The following is a 17,210-nucleotide window of genomic DNA, read 5'->3' on the forward strand; positions in this document are numbered from 1 at the left end:
GATCTTGTTGAAAACAATCAACGGGGTGCTCCAGCCGCTGGTCAACAGCTCGTTCCCTCAACCCTTTCTCCAGACCCACGATGTCAGCAACCCCACCTCCATAGCCTATCATTTCCTCAGCTCTTCCTCCACAGCCGTCAAATGACTCAACAGCTCTCCATTTGCTCAGATCTTCCTCCATTTCCGAAGGCGAGCAAAAATCAGTCAGGAAATCATGGAAGAAGCTGAGCTGCCTTCTTACCACAGCGCTCGGCAGACCGGATGGTCTCCAATCCTGGTGCTAGCCCAGCACGGCAGTGCTTAACTTCGATGCTCTGACGGGAACCGGTGTGACCACAGCGGCAAGGCCATTGGTTCAGTTCACGTAACTGAAACGTTTTTAGTTGGAGGGTAGGTCCCACGAGCAGGTAAACACGAGATCATTAAGAGCTGTGATCGTGTCTAGTGCCAATCCCATGTTCCTGTTTCGACTCATAACTACTATTTGATCATTATTCATTTTTCATTTACCTAATTAATCGCATGAGAATTTTCTACATCGTATAACTCAGAACGGGTAAAACACGTAACGCACTGCTCCTCTGATAACTCTTTCAACCTAACAGCTCAAGTTATCACCCGCACTAGCCACTACTGGTAAAATGCCATCTTCATTACGGTTAGTGTTATTCTCTATCGTTCTCCATGAAAACCTAGAAAATTTAGTTGAAACATCGTATCTGAAAAATGCCATTGCTTATTATTCACATGCGACTGTTAACTTTAACCTCCTGCATTTAATCAGATCTTAACGATAACTCCTTTGACAACCTTCTATTTTCAATCTGTTTACCCTTTTGTTTTTGGGTTAACAGTCTTTTAACTAATTTGATGCGGCACTTCGCGAATTCTTCTCCCTCTTCGTTTCACAATAGTTCTTCCACTTAACATACTCAATTATTTGCTGGATGTATTCCAATATCAGTCTCCCCCTACACCTTTTATGCTCTACCGCTCTCTCTAGGATCAAGGAAGTTATTCCCTGGTGTCTTAATACATGTCCTATCATCCTGTCCCTTCTTCTTGTCAGTGTTCTCCGTACGTTCCATTCCTTGCCGGTTCTGCGGAAAACACCATTTCTTACCGTCTATAGCACCACACAGCAAACGCTTCGATTCTTTTCTTTTCTGATTTTCCCACAGTCCATCATCGACTAATTTGCTATTTATATTTTGCTCCCTTCGTTCGTCACTTGTTATTTTGCTTCCGTGTTAGAAGGTAGTAAGGTTATCTACTCAATTTTTATGTTAATTTTATCGCTAGTCTCATTTCTGCCTCTCCCACGGTTTATTCTCAGTGGTTATTGCGTACGCATTAGACTGTTTATTCAATTCAGTAGATGCTGTAATTCTTCTTCACTTTCTCTGGGGGTAGCATTGTCATCAGTGAAGCATCATTGACATCTCTTCAGCCTGAATTTTACCACCATTCTGGAAACTTATCATCATCATCATTTAAGACTGATTATGCCTTTCAGCGTTCAGTCTGGAGCATAGCCCCCCTTATACAGTTCCCCCATGATCCCCTATTCAGTGCTAACATTGGTGCCTCTTCTGATGTTAAACCTATTACTTCAAAATCATTCTTAACCGAATCCAGGTACCTTCTCCTCGGTCTGCCCCGACTCCTCTTACCCTCTACTGCTGAATCCATGAGTCTCTTGGGTAACCTTGCTTCTCCCATGCGTGTAACATGACCCCACCATCTAAGCCTGTTCGCCCTGACTGCTACATCTATAGAGTTCATTCCCAGTTTTTCTTTGATTTCCTCATTGTGGACACCCTCCTGCCATTGTTCCCACCTACTAGTACCTGCAATCATCCTAGCTACTTTCATATCCGTAACCTCAACCTTGTTGATAAGGTAGCCTGAATTCACCCAGCTTTCGCTCCCATACAACAAAGTTGGTCGAAAGATTGAACGGTGCACAGATAACTTAGTCTTGGTACTGACTTCCTTCTTGCAGAAGCGAGTAGATCGTAGCTGAGCGCTCACTGCATTAGCTTTGCTACACCTCGCTTCCAGTTCTTTCACTATGTTGCCATCCTGTGAGAATATGCATCCTAAGTACTTGAAACTGTCCACTTGTTCTAACTTTGTTCCTCCTATTTGGCACTCAATCCGTTTATATCTCTTTCCCACTGACATTACTTTCGTTTTGGAGATGCTAATCTTCATACCATAGTCCTTACATTTCTGATCTAGCTCTGAAATATTACTTTGCAAACTTTCAATCGAATCTGCCATCACAACTAAGTCATCCGCATATGCAAGACTGCTTATTTTGTGTTCACATATCTTAATCTCACCCAGCCAGTCTATTGTTTTCAACATATGATCCATAAATAATATGAACAACAGTGGAGACAGGTTGCAGCCTTGTCTTACCCCTGAAACTACTCTGAACCATGAACTCAATTTACCGTCAACTCTAACTGCTGCCTGACTATCCGTGTAAAGACCCTTAATTGCTTGCAAAAGTTTGCCTCCTATTCCATAATCTTGTAGAACAGTCAATAACTTCCTCCTAGGAACCCGGTCATATGCCTTTTCTAGATCTATAAAGCATAGGTACAATTCCCTGTTCCACTCATAACACTTCTTCATTATTTGCAGTAAGCTAAAGATCTGGTCCTGACAGCCTCTAAGAGGCCTAAACCCACACTAATTTTCATCCAATTGGCCCTCAACTAATACTCGCACTTTCCTTTCAACTTATTGCTAACTAAAATGTTTCTCCTCACCTACCTCGGCATTAATGCCATAGTTCATAATGATTACTGTTTTACGCAACTCCCACCAGCTCACGAACTGACTGACGCCACAGGTCTCAAACGAGGTCAAACTTTCACGAGCTTCAATGGAAAGAGAGATGTACTGTCAACACTACAGTGCCCACAATGCCCAACGACTATTTCTTATGTTACCAAAGGACTTGGCTGTGATAGATATAGTACGTTTACACATGGTTCCCATAAATCGTTTAAGGCAAATGCAGGGATGGTTTCTCTGAAAAGGACTCGGACGACTTTTAACCCCGTCCTCCAACCTGAACTTGTACTCCATCACTAATGACTTCAACATCGATGATGTGTGAAACCCCAATATTCCTTCCTAAACTGACTCAGTCAATGCCGAAACGCTTCCTCTGAAAAGGACATGGATGATTTGCCTCCCTTGCATTTCGTTTTCCAATCCGAGTGTCTCTAACAACCTTAACCAGAAGGGTTGCTCGACTCAGAATTCTGCTTATACAGACTCTCTCAAATAGTACAAGTCATAATCAATAATATATCGCCAGTTGGTATTTTTTGTGATCTTTCCAAGGCGTTTGATTGTGTAGATGATGATACTCTTTTAGAAAAACTCAAGTTTTTTGGAATCGATGGCTTTACACACAGCTGATTTAAATCATACTTCAGTAAGCAGAAAGTTATACTGAAGAATTCAGACACTGTCGGAAAGGTAGAAAATTTTACAGACTGGGCTAAACAATAATCAGGGAGTCCCACAGGGCTCAATTTTGGGTCCATTCCTATTCTATATTTATCCACTTAACATTCAACAAGGAAAATTGGTACTTTTTGCAGAGATACTAATGTTATGATACATCCCCTTAAAGACAAAGCAACATAGGAGTTAGTGAATGATATTTTCTAATGAAAGTCGTTCTCTGGAAACGGACTGTCCCTAAATTAAAAAGCTTTACATTCAGTTCTGTACAACAAATAGTCATACCAACTATTGATTTAGGATAAGAACAGGAGTCAGTAAGTAGAGCAGAATGCTCCAAATTTTTGGGTGTACATATTGATGAAAGCTAGAACTGGAAGAAGCATATTACTGAGCTTCTCAAAAATTAAATGCAGCTCCCTTTGCTCTTCGTACAACTGCTAATCTTTAAAACAAACGCATCAACTTTTCATAACTGGGATTCACAGTCATGTACTTTTTTTTGAAAGATTGGCGTAAACATGATGTCTTTAAAAAAACGTATCAACTTCGTGACCTATTTGCATATTTGCACTCAATAAAGTCACATGCAGTAGTTTCCTTTGGTAACTCATCACTTAAAAATAAAGTGCTAATTTAACAAAACCGAGCAGTAAGAATAATACGTGGTGTCTACCAACGGACATCGTGTAGGTATCTCTTCAAGATGCTAGGTATTTTAACTTCGCAGTCACAGCACATATATTCGCTAATGAAATTCATCTTAAATAATCCAGCGCAATTAGAGAAGCACAGTGGCGTACATACCTGCAACACTAGAGGAAAAATGACCTACCGTTAAATTTGTCAGTAGCTCAGAAAGCACTTCAGTATGCAGCAGTAAAAATTTCTGTTCTTTTTTACAATAAATCGTTTCACCTGGACAACACTTTCTATTCCAAAAAAAGTGTAGTTGCATGAGTAGGACTGAAAATAATAGTGTGTTTATTAATTTAACACTAATTATGTATACATGAACCATAGACCTTGCGTTGGTGGGGAGGCGTGCGTGCCTCAGCGATACAGATAACCATACCGTAGGTGCAACCACAACAGAGGGGTATCTGTTGAGAGGCCAGACAAACGTGTGGCTCCTGAAGAGGCGCAGCACCCTTTTCAGTAGTTGAAGGGGCAACAGTCTGGATGACTGACTGATCTGGCCTTGTAACACTAACCAAAACGGCCTTGCTGTGCTGGTACTGCGAACGGCTGAAAGCAAGGGGCAACTACGTCCGTAATTTTTCCCGAGGGCATGTAGCTCTACTGTATGGTTAAATGATGATGGCGTCCTCTTGGGTAAAATATTCCGGAGGTAAAATAGTCCCCCATTCGGATCTCCGTGCGGGGACTACTCAGGAGGAAGTCGTTATCAGGAGAAATAAAACTGGCGTTCTACGGATCGGAGCGTGGAATGACAGATCCCTTAATCGGGCAGGTAGGTTAGAAAATTTAAAAAGGGAAATGGTTAGGTTAAAGTTGGATATAGTGGGAATTAGTGAAGTTCGGTGGCAGGAGGAACAAGACTTTTGGTCAGGTGAATACAGGGTTATAAATACATAATCAAATAGCGTTGTATACGTTGTATACATGGAAGAAGCCTGGAGGTACTGACAGGTTTCAGATATATTATATAATGGTAAGACAGAGATTTAGGAACCAGGTTTTAAATTGTAAGACATTTCCAGGGGCAGATGTGGACTCTGACCACAATATGTTGGCTATGAACTGCAGATTAAAACTGAAGAAACTGCAAAAACGTGGGAATCTAAGGAGATGGGACCTGGATAAACTGACTAAACCAGAGGTTGTACAGAGTTTCAGGGAGAGCATAAGGGAACAATTGACAAGAATGGGGGAAAGAAATACAGTAGAAGAAGAATGGGTAGCTTTGAGGGATGAAGTAGTGAAGGCAGCAGAGGATCAAGGAGGTAAAAAGACGAGGGCTAGTAGAAATCCTTGGGTGACAGAAGAAATATTGAATTTAATTGACGAAAGGAGAAAATATAAAAATGCAGTAAATGAAGCAGGCAAAAAGGAATACAAACGTCTCAAAAATGAGATCGACAGGAAGTGCAAAATGGCTAAGCAGGGATAGCTAGAGGACAAATGTAAGGATGTAGAGGCTTATCTCACTAGGGGTAAGATAGATATTGCCTACAGTAAAATTAAAGAGACCTTTGGAGAAAAGAGAACCACTAGCATGAATATCAAAAGCTCAGATGGAAACCCAGTTCTAAGCAAAGAAGGGAAAGCAGAAAGGTGGAAGGAGTATATAGAGGGTCTATACAAGGGCGATGTGCTTGAGAGCAATGTTAAAGAAATGGATGAGGATGTAGATGAAGATGAAATGAGAGGTATGATACTGCGTGAAGAGTTTGACAGAGCACTGAAAGACCTAAGTCGAAACAAGGCCCCGGGAGTAGACAACATTCCATTAGAACTACTGACAGCCTTGGGAGAGCCAGCCCTGACAAACGTCTACCATCTGGTGAGCAAAATGTATGAGACAGGCGAAATACCCTCAGACTTCAAGAAGAATATAATAATTCCAATCCCAAAGAAAGCAGGCGTTGACAGATGTGAAAATTACCGAACTATCAGTCTTTACAAACGAATGGAAAAACTGGGAGAAGCTGACCTTGGGGAAGATCAGTTTGGATTCCGTAGAAATATGGGAACACGTGAGGCAATACTGACCCTACGTCTTATTTTAGAAGCTAGATTAAGAAAAGGCAAACCTACGTTTCTAGCATTTGTAGACTTAGAGAAAGCTTTTGACAACGTTGAGTGGAATACTCTCTTTCAAATTCTAAAGGTGGCTGGGGTAAAATACAGGGAGCGAAAGGCTATTTACAATTTGTACAGAAACCAGATGACAGTTATAAGAGTCGAGGGACATGAAAGGGAAGCATTGGTTGGGAAGGGAGTGAGACGGGGTTGTAGCCTCTCCCCGATGTTGTTCAATCTGTATATTGAGCAAGCTGTAAAGGAAACAAAAGAAAAATTCGGAGTAGGTATTAAAATCCATGGAGAAGAAATAAATTCTTTAAGGTTCGCCGATGACATTGTCATTCTGTCAGAGACAGCAAAGGACTTGGAAGAGCAGTTGAACGGAATGGACAGTGTCTTGAGAGGAGTATATAAGATGAACATCAACAAAAGCAAAACGAGGATAATCGAATGTAGTCGAATTTAGTCGGGTGATGCTGAGGGAATTGGATTGGGAAATGAGACACTTAAAGTAGTAAATGAATTTTGCTATTTGGGGAGCAAAATAAGTGATGATGGTCGAAGTAGAGAGGATATAAAATGTAGACTGGCAATGGCAAGGAAAGCGTTTCTGAAGAAGAGAAATTTGTTAACATCGAGTATAGGTTTAAGTGTCAGGAAGTCGTTTCTGAAAGTATTTGTATGGAGTGTAGCCATGTATGGAAGTGAAACATGGACGATAAATAGTTTGGACAAGAAGAGATTAGAAGCTTTCGAAATGTGGTGCTACAGAAGAATGCTGAAGATTAGATGGGTAGATCGCGTAACTAATGAGGAGGTACTGAATAGGATTGGAGAGAGGAGGAGTTTGTGGCACAACTTGACTAGAAGAAGGGATCGGTTGGTAGGACGTGTTCAGGCATCAAGGGATCACCAATTTAGTATTGGAAGGCAACGTGGAGGGTAAAAATCGTAGAGGGAGACCAAGAGATGAATACACTAAGCAGATTCAGATGGATGTAAGCTGCAGTAGGTGCTGGGAGATGAAGAAGCTTGCACAGGATAGAGTAGCATGGAGAGCTGCATCAAACCAGTCTCAGGACTGAAGACAACAACAACAACATGTATACATGTCTTGTAAACTGATTCGTTCCACATCATTTCGATAAAAGGATCTTTCAGATCATCTATTGAACATGTAACTAACTATCGTCATCGACACGTTAACTTCTAAAATTCGTTCCTTTCTGCTTTCACTCTCGTCCTAATTGCCTGCTGAAAACGTTTTCACACCCTGGATCAAACCGCCCGCATCTGGATTTTAGGCGACTGAGGTTTCATCGTCTCAGCCTCAATAAGGGCTTCTCAAGAGATAAGGCAGTTAATCCGTCCTTAACGATCTCGTTACCACTGAGACGCCTTGGCACCCGAAAAACTCCTCACACAGAATCTTCCATTGGACTCTGTCCCTGAGGAACAAATAACCGTAACAGCTTAAGGCGGGGAGATTTGCAGAAAGCGGTCCACCTTATCTTCTCCCGGCGCGCACGCCTAGACCTGAGAGCAGACGCGGAGGCGCTTAGACAACAGCACGCGCCAACAGGTGGCGTCACCATGCGAGTGGGTGGACCAGGGGGGAGGAGGGGGGTTGGAGGCCGTCGGTGGGTGGGGGTAGCGCAGTGGCGCCTCCTATAAGAGAGTCCCAGTGACGCCGGCGCTGACAGACGCTTGCGCTCTCTGCTGTGCTGCAGATGACCGTCGCCGCCTACCACGCCAACTCCGCCGAGATGGGTTTCGACGCTACTGAAGACGACATCTACGCCAGCGCGGCCTACGAACAGCAGACGGCCCGGCAGCAGCGCGCCGGCAGCACGGACACCATCCGTAAGTTCCACTCTGCAGGTGTTTGCCACTGTCGCAGCTCATCTACCGGGTGTTTCACAATTCGTGTTGCACGTTTCTCGTGGTTGTAGATGGCACTTAGTAGATCAACTTTTACAGATATCAGAACGATTTTCGCTTGTAACTTTCGACTGGTTCGTTTCTGAACCAGTGTAGCGACCCTTCTTTCTATCCAGACTTCCGTATCTTGCATGAAAGTAGGAATGTTAATTTATCTATACATTGACTGGTATTGAGGGGTTTTGTTTTATCCCGGCTAGTTCTTAAATTAACCCCAGTGAGTCACTACAAGTATTGTCTTCCCAGTTTTGAAGGAAAAAACCATAAGTAAAATAATACTAGTTTTTTCAATAGATTCTCGTTCATTTGTTTCAGTTACTAGTCTGCAGTTTACTCTTGGTGAAAATCACGTAACCTAATTATTTATGAACCTAAATCGAAGTAAAGTTCAAGACAAATAGTCAGTTTCAAATTAACACGTTATTTTATTTAACAATAATTATTAATAAATCAGTTCATTCACACGAAAGGGGTTCTTTGAATAAGTATCTAATCTGGAATCCCGTCAATATCAGAGATACTAAACTATGTTCTGTCACTTTCGATAAAAATATTGTTCCCGTTTAATATCCATAAACTGTCACGAACTATGATTACTAGTCGCGTGAAGTAAAGTTTTTCCACTATCACAATACAAAGTACGAATCTGTCCAAAAATCGTTAATTCCGTAAAATATTTAAATCTTCACACGAAGTGACGTTAAAGTCAGAGAGATTATTGATCACCTCCCCTTTCCTCTAATATGACAAAAGTTCCAATTCTGATCTGAAATTATTGCTTCCCAAAAAACAATCTCGTCGCGATTTATTCTTGCGCCCTGGTTTAATAAAGCTCCTATTGTTGCTTCCTAAAGCTGTACGTCCTAATTGACTTCGAACAGACTAGAGGATAGAGACTGGAGTATCATAATTGCATTGTATGTCTATTTATACTTTAGTAAACGCTATCTTTGGTGTTCAAGACCTACGTTCTGTGACTATAATATTGATTTTCTCATATATAAGAATAACTAATAATTTAACCATTTCTATCGTTTTTCCCCCTCCCATGCTTCCAAAATTTATGATTAAAATTCTTTTCTTTTTCTATTATTTTTCTACTATAGATTTCCCTCTATTTGTCTCTTATTTCTATTTCGTACATTACTACTAGTGGAGGGGCTTGGGACATTTTCTGAATTTATATTTCGAGGGCATGGAAGCTAATTTGGGAGCTATTTTGGTTTATTAACACCGAGAGGCGTTGTAGGTGTTACACCAGACACACATTCATCCTTCTCCATCAGCCTTGAAAGTCAGTAACATCATCGCAGAATCACTCAGTATAAACATACATATACAAATACTGGAACCTATAACTTTGACGCTCTGTAGCGCCGTTGGATGACGTTTCCGGACATGGGTTCCATGTAAAACCTGAACTACAAGCCCCAAACGTGTGTAACATGAATTATGAAACACGCTTTATATCACTTAGCGGTTAAAACGGGAACACCGTTTCAGTCGTAAGCTGCCTGTATTACGTCTTCGAGGAGTACTAAAACTTGATTTTTATTATTTCTGTCAACTATCAAAATGGTTCAAATGGCTGTAAGCACGATGAGACTTAACATCTGAGGCCATCACTCCCCTGGACTTACAAGGGGAGTTCACGACGTTTGGAACCCGGATTTACTGCAAACTTCGTACACTCGTAGTAATCCATGGGGACAACAAAATGTGTAAGCAGTAGCGCGTACTTCTCAAGCGTTGTTGAAAAAATCGCAAGATAATCTCGGTCGTCAAATATATACCTGCGCATGGCCATTTTTACCATGAAGCTGCGGCAGCCGAGTGGTTAGCGTTCAATCACTGTAATCACTGCATCGAGTTCCGATCGTCAGTCTTTTTTTTTTTCAACACAGTCATTTTCTTTACTATTTATATTACAATTGATATAATGGGAAAAATACGTATAATCGGATGAACTTTTATTAATTTTGAAATGTTATTTGGCAGTCTACAAATTTTTATTATTACAAATAATATAATATTCATAAGTTTATGTTTTCCATGTTTTGACGAAGAATACAATCCTGCAACTTGTACTCGTTATGTCGAAAGCGCCGATTAAATCTTTCTAAAGCCGTGTGCGCCAATCAAAACTTGCAGGTAACAGGTTCTTTCGGGATCCTTCCAGGTATAAGAAGGGATTTCTCAAATCACGGACAAGCATACATTTTCAGTATCACTTTATGCGTTTGATAATTTACTAGTCGATAGCTATGAATATTATACTATTTGTCTTAATAAAAATTTGTAGACAGCCAAATAACATTGTAAATTTAATAAAAGTTCATCCGATTACACGTATTTTTCCCATTATATCAATTGTAATACGAGTATAAATAGTAAAGGAAATGACTGTATTGAAAAGAAAAAAAAAGAAGCTGAAGAAAGCGGGGCTCGATCTTTTTTTTTTTTTTTTCCTCTCTCTCCCTTTTCATTTTGTTCGTTGTAGATCGTTGTGTTTGGTCGTTGTGGACGACACAATGAAATCCGTTCAAGTTTTTTTTTTTTTTTTTTTTTTTTTAAAATCTCATTTTGTTCGCTTTCGTTCGTTGCATCTGCTCAGGGCGGACGTCTTAAGACATCCGTTCAAGTTCGTTGTTGACCGATTAACTCAGTTTTTTTTATTACAGAGGGCAGCTATCCCTCTGACCGAACACGCTGAGCTACTGTGCCGGCGGGCTTGAACGCCAACCACTCGGCTGCCGCCGCTTCGTGGTAAAAATTACCACGTGCAGGTGTATATTTGACGACCAAAGTTATCTTGCGATTTTCTCAATAACGCTTGAGAAGTACGCGCTACTGCTTACACATTTTGTTGTCCTCATGGAGTACTACGAGTGTACGAAGTTTGCAGTAAATCCGCGTTCCAAACGTCGTGGCCTCCTCTTGTTAGAACTACTTAAACCTAACTAACCTAAGAACACACACATCCATGCCCGAGGCAGGATTCGAACCTGCGACCGTAGCAGCAGCGCGGTTCGGGACTGAAGCGCCTAGAACCGCTTTTTTTAAATATATATAAACTCATTATGTTCGTTTTCGATCGTTGCATCTGCTCGGGGCGGACGTCGCAAGACACCCGTTTCAGTTCGTCGTTCATCCATTAACTTAGTTTTTTTATTACACAGGGCAGCTAACCCTCTTACCGAACACGCTGAGTTATCGTGCCGGGCGAAGCGCTCGGCCACAGCAGCCGGCTGTCAACTATCGATCGAACTTAAAAATTTAAAGTGCTCTCGTAACCTACTCATTAACAAATGTATTCTTACGATGGTCTTAACACAATAAGTGAAGTATTAAAGTTAGAAACTGTGCATATTGTGTCTTGACTCAGAGTAACTCACAGCGCGCATGTTACCTAGACTATATTCATTTAATATTTGAGAATGAGAGCACTTCGCAGCTTCCAACAAACTTTACACATAATTTCAAGCCTTTTCGAAACTTATCTGGCAAACTGCTCTGCGAAAAATACTGAATGGAATAAAATTTATCACTTACTGTATTTTCGTTGTTTAACCAGAATCAGGCATGCCTTTCTAACTTACTACATCTTTACTATTAACTCTAGTCGCACACATGTCGCAGACAGTATCCACACATACGATTGAATGTACTGGCAAAATTATGTCCTTGTAGGATACGTAGTTCACAAGATATGACATCATAAATATTCAGTTTTCAGAAACTGGTCTTGCAGGATCATGATGCAGCCTCCTTGTCCTTTTGTTAGTGGAGTGTTGTTACAGTAACGAATGTTTAATCTTGCGATACCCTTGGTCGTGATCTTTTTAATGTCATGCTCACCTCGTAATAAGTTCGATCTACTGAGCTGCTTGCTTTATTCTCAAACGATATCTTGCAAATAGAAGACACAGGTCAACAGGTATAGTCCGTCTTTATAGTTTTCCGAAAGATTTCCGTCGTAGTGACACATATGCGACTAACGACCAAGATATGATCATATAGGGAATCTTCACAAATGTGCGAGTGACTCGGTGTAATTTTGTCTGAGAGAACCCTCTCATCACACCACTCTGGGGGCGCCACATAACGTTGTATTTGTATTTGTGGTCTACAACCTAAATGATCACATTCACGTCCATTGACACACTACGGATGTATACTTTTTATCTTCTAGGTACGCCAATGAAGCCAGTTAAAGATTACAGGGGTGCTTTTCCAATCAAGGCGTCAGTCTATCTGCTCTACAAATTAATATAGTATCGGGTTGGGACGTAAGTCCGTAGCCCTTTTTGCATAAACACAAAAGAAACACATAACAGAGACATTAGATATTACTAACATATTCTCCACTATTTACAACAGTCTGTCAATGCTAGGGTAACTTTTCGACACGGCGACTGCAGAAATCACGTGGTTTTGAGGCGAAGGACTCGTCGAGCCATTTTCGGAGCGCATTTTCATCCGGAAAGGAAGTTCCTCGAAGGCTGTTCGACAGAGAGCGGAAAAGGCGAAAATCTGAGGACGCCGGATCGGGTAAATAAGATGGGTGCGGAATGACTTCCCATCCAACTCCTATACAGGGTGATTCAAAAAGAATACCACAACTTTAGGAATTTAAAACTCTGCAACGACAAAAGGCAGAGCTAAGCACTATCTGTCGGCGAATTAAGGGAGCTATAAAGTTTCATTTAGTTGTACATTTGTTCGCTTGAGGCGCTGTTGACTAGGCGTCAGCGTCAGTTGATGCTAAGATGGCGACCGCTCAACAGAAAGCTTTTTGTGTTATTGAGTACGGCAGAAGTGAATCGACGACGGTTGTTCAGCGTGCATTTCGAACAAAGTATGGTGTTAAACCTCCTGATAGGTGGTGTATTAAACGTTAGTATAAACAGTTTACAGAGGATGGGTTTTTGTGCAAAGGGAAAAGTTCTGGACGCCGAGAACGAGTGATGAAAATGTAGCACGCATCCAGCAAGCATTTGTTCGCAGCCCAGGAAAATCGAGTCGCAGAGCTAGCAGAGAGCTACAAATTCCACAATCAACTGTATGGAGAGTCCTACGAAAAAGTTTAGTTATGAAACCTTATCGTCTGAAATTGGTTCAAGCACTGTCTGCAGCTGATAAGATTAAAAGAATCGATTTCTGTGATTTTATCCTTGCTCAAATGGAAACAGATGAATCTCTCGTTTCAAAGATTGTGTTTAGTGATGAAGCAACTTTCCACACTAACGGAAAAGTCAACCATCACAATGTCTGTATATGGGGCACTGAGAATCCTCGGGAAACAACTCAGTATGAACGTGACTCGCCTAAGGTGAACGTTTTCTGTGCCATTTCAGCCAATAAAGTTTTTGGTCCCTTTTTCTTCGAAGGTGCTACTGTAATTGGACTACAGTATCTGGAGATGTTAGAGAATTGGCTGTTCCCTCAGCTCGAACAAGAAGCACAACAATTCATATTTCAGCAGGATGGAGCGCCACCACATTGGCCCTTATCTGTCCGTAACTACCTGAACGTCAACTACCCGAGGCGATGGATCGGCCGCCAGGCAGCCCGTGACAGAGCACTTCATCACTGGCCTCCAAGAAGCCCTGATCTTAAACCCTGCGATTTTTTCTTATGGGGGTATGTTAAGGATATGGTGTTTCGGCCACCTCTCCCAGCCACCATTGATGATTTGAAACGAGAAATAACAGCAGCTATCCAAACTGTTACACCTGATATGCTACAGAGAGTGTGGAACGAGTTGGAGTATCGGGTTGATATTGCTCGAGTGTCTGGAGGGGGCCATATTGAACATCTCTGAACTTGTTTTTGAGTGAAAAAAAGCCTTTTTAAATACTCTTTGTAATGATGTATAACAGAAGGTTATATTATGTTTCTTTCATTAAATACACATTTTTAAAGTTGTGGTATTCTTTTTGAATCACCCTGTATAATGTCTTTATCAGTCTAAGAGAATGTTGGCGGGCGTTATCACGGAATAGCATCACTTCACGCAGTCTTTATGGTTGTTGCTCTTGGATGGCGTCTTTGACGCCTCTGTAGTTGACAACAAATGTCAGCAGCGATGATTCCACCTCTGGGAAGCAGTTCGTAGTGCAACACACCATCGCCGTGCCACCAGTTGCATAACATTATCTTTCGTGGATGAGCGTAGAGTTGCTACTTTGTTTGAGCTTAACCACACCTTTCTTTTCCTTATGTCAGCATGCAGACACCCTTCCTCGGCAGCAGTAAGGATACACAATAACAATAGTCGATGTTGTTCACGACCGTGTTGATGATGAGCAAGCAGAGATGCACGTATGGCAACCCACTTCCCTACTGCATGCGATGTTGCAAGATGGTAAAATGATCACACATTTGCTAGTTTTCAGGTAAACTGACGTATATCATTGTGGATCCGTTTAAACAATCTTCATCAAATCCCGAAGGTCTTTCTGAACGTGCAGAGCCTCTAATGACCAACTATCCTCCGTAAAACGAGAAAACGATTTTTTTTTGCCATGCTCTTTCCAAATGTAATGCCGTGCGGGTTAGTCGCGCAGTGTAAGGCGTCTAGTCACGGTCGGCACGGCTCCCCCCGCCAGAGGTTCGAGTCCTCCCTCGGGCATGGGTTTGTGTGTCGTCTTTAGCGTAATTTAGTTTAAGTTAAGTAGCGTGTAAGCTTAGGGACCGATGACCTCAGCAATTTGGTCCCATAAGCCCTTCCCACAAACTTCCAACGGTAATATTTCCTTACACGGTGCAATTTTTCCTGGCTCCCTCAGATGCTGTCACTACTGCACTAATTCAAATAGAAGAATGTGTGGGAAATGTTCCTATTTCTCCACTTAGCACTCCATTTTCTAGCGTCGACAGCTCCACTCAATCTCTCAAAATGATTAAATGACAATATTTGAACTGAAATAGCAACAGTGAACTACAAATAAAAAAGACATCCAGTAAATAAACCGATAGCGACCAGATACCAACTGCAAAACAAAAGCGCTACGAACTTATGTGCCAACCTAAAAAAAACTCAAATTTCGGTGACATTAACGAAAACAGTTCAGTAAGTACGGTGTCCAATAGGTATCTGTCTTCTAAGAAACTTGTTTCTGAACTGTGTAAACTCCGTTCTGCATGTGATCGTATCTTAACCGTTTGCATATCGTATTTTCTGAGATGGAAATCATAGTCCAGTCCAGTATTTCTTTAAACTAGAGTGAAAAACCACTCAAAAGCCACACTCAGGCTGACCAGTGTACCAGCCACGGACGTTCAACCGTCGCGCAGATTCGACCCCGGGTCTAGCTCACCTTCCTCCTTTTCAAGACACTAGTTTCTGAATAAATAAATTAAACTCATACACAGCAAATTCACGGACCATAAAAAACAGAACTTGTACGACCAATTTAAAAAGTGCGTGTAGGAGGGAAGCTCATGTTTTATTCTAACCAGCTCAGCAAACAGCGAATCCGATTCTGTGTCTAGGGCAGACAAGTATATGTCAGTGATGTCGTTCATCTTCTCACATCAGAAGTGTGCTGATTGTATGATGTGAATTCTATGGAGGTCTTTTTTTTACAGGGCCTCCCTTCTCCCCTCACAGCCCTTCCTTGCCCTCTCCAAAGGGACTTTCATCAGCGAGCTTCAGTGCTTTAGTTAAATTTAACAGTAAATGTCATGTTCCGACAAAACGTTATTGATAATTTTCTCACTTTTACAGAAATAAAGAAAGTAATCAAGAAATAAATAGTATGAAATGAAATTGTAGACTTTCCTCGGAGTCCATATAGCGTGACGAGAATTCCTTTTGAGAACTGATACCTTCATGATGTGTTGCAAGAACAGGAAGTGTGTTTCTTCATAAGGTAAATTTATATACAAATATCTTGACGTACCGTTATCCTTACAGAAAAATAACAGAACGAAGGACAATCTTCAATGGGCAGCAGATAGTCGAACTGGCAGTCCGTCAAAAGAGTTTAAAGCCTGGTATGTTTCTTGATTGTCAGATGGAAAAATAAAATACTCACTGGACGCTATACAAAAATAATAATCATTATCGAAACAGTTCGTCGAAAACGTTTTTTTATGGATAACAAAATAATCGTCTTCTAAATCAAAAGCTCCTGACGGAAATATGGAATCAAAAATAACATAAACTGGCAGTATACATTCTCGTCGACACTCGAAGTAAATGTTCACCTCCAGAGTTTACATCGTGCTTGGACATCAAACGTACCTTAAATATAAGAAACAGAAGTTTCTTCCAGCTGTTCTACAGGTCCAGTGTTAGGATTCGTCTCCCAGTACGCCAGCCACTTGTCCCCAGTACACAAAGAGACGTGTACTGGAATGTGCACCACACCAAGCAAGGCCAGAACATTCTTGAGGCAAATTGCCTACGTCTGTTTTTTTTTGTCAGTGCTCTTCTAATAAAGTGTTACACAATGGAAAGAAATCTCAGCACATGCAGCATAGGAAAAGTAAATATGGACTTCGGACAGCACAGTAGATTTGGAAATCACATTAAATCACCAGACATGACCAAATTTCAATCTCGCAGAGATCAATACGAATCGCCTTTTGTTCCCTGCGCCAGTGGAGTTACGTTCCATGTCTCACTACGTGCCTTCGCTGTATGCCTGTAGAAAGAGCCCTTTTGTTAATTTTCTGTATCTCGCTCCTTGTTCTAGGCACTTTCGGTCAAAAGTGCCTATAATCTCTGTGAGTCAATAACTAAATTTAAGTTCATTACAGTTTCACTATTCCAGGTCAGTTCGCCACATACCGTCCGATGTAACAGTGGTTGCACGAGGAGCCCCTCGCGTCTCTTACACTTTTGTCTTCCAAGAGCGCAACGCTGCTTCCTTTCATCTACTTGCAGTCCTTGAGCTGATCAGTTACATCAGAGACACAGATGCGTAATGGAGAAATAAAGTGCGAATAGAGGTGTCTGTTATACAAGCGTGAGTGGAGGATAAATAAGAAAAAATAAC

At 41.4% G+C, this 17,210-nt stretch overlaps 1 protein-coding gene across 1 annotated transcript in view; it reads left to right on the plus strand.

Moving 5' to 3' along the window:
* Positions 1–17,210, plus strand: part of LOC124776600 (sodium-independent sulfate anion transporter-like) — a 171,574-nt gene that overhangs the window by 59,080 nt on the left and 95,284 nt on the right. Inside the window, exon 2 of the mRNA XM_047251668.1 lies at positions 7,992–8,124. Coding sequence (XP_047107624.1) covers positions 7,992–8,124 — 133 coding nt within the window. The remainder of the gene's footprint in view (positions 1–7,991; positions 8,125–17,210) is intronic.

Source organism: Schistocerca piceifrons, chromosome 2 (genome assembly GCF_021461385.2).
Source record: "Schistocerca piceifrons isolate TAMUIC-IGC-003096 chromosome 2, iqSchPice1.1, whole genome shotgun sequence".
NCBI lineage: Eukaryota > Metazoa > Arthropoda > Insecta > Orthoptera > Acrididae > Schistocerca > Schistocerca piceifrons.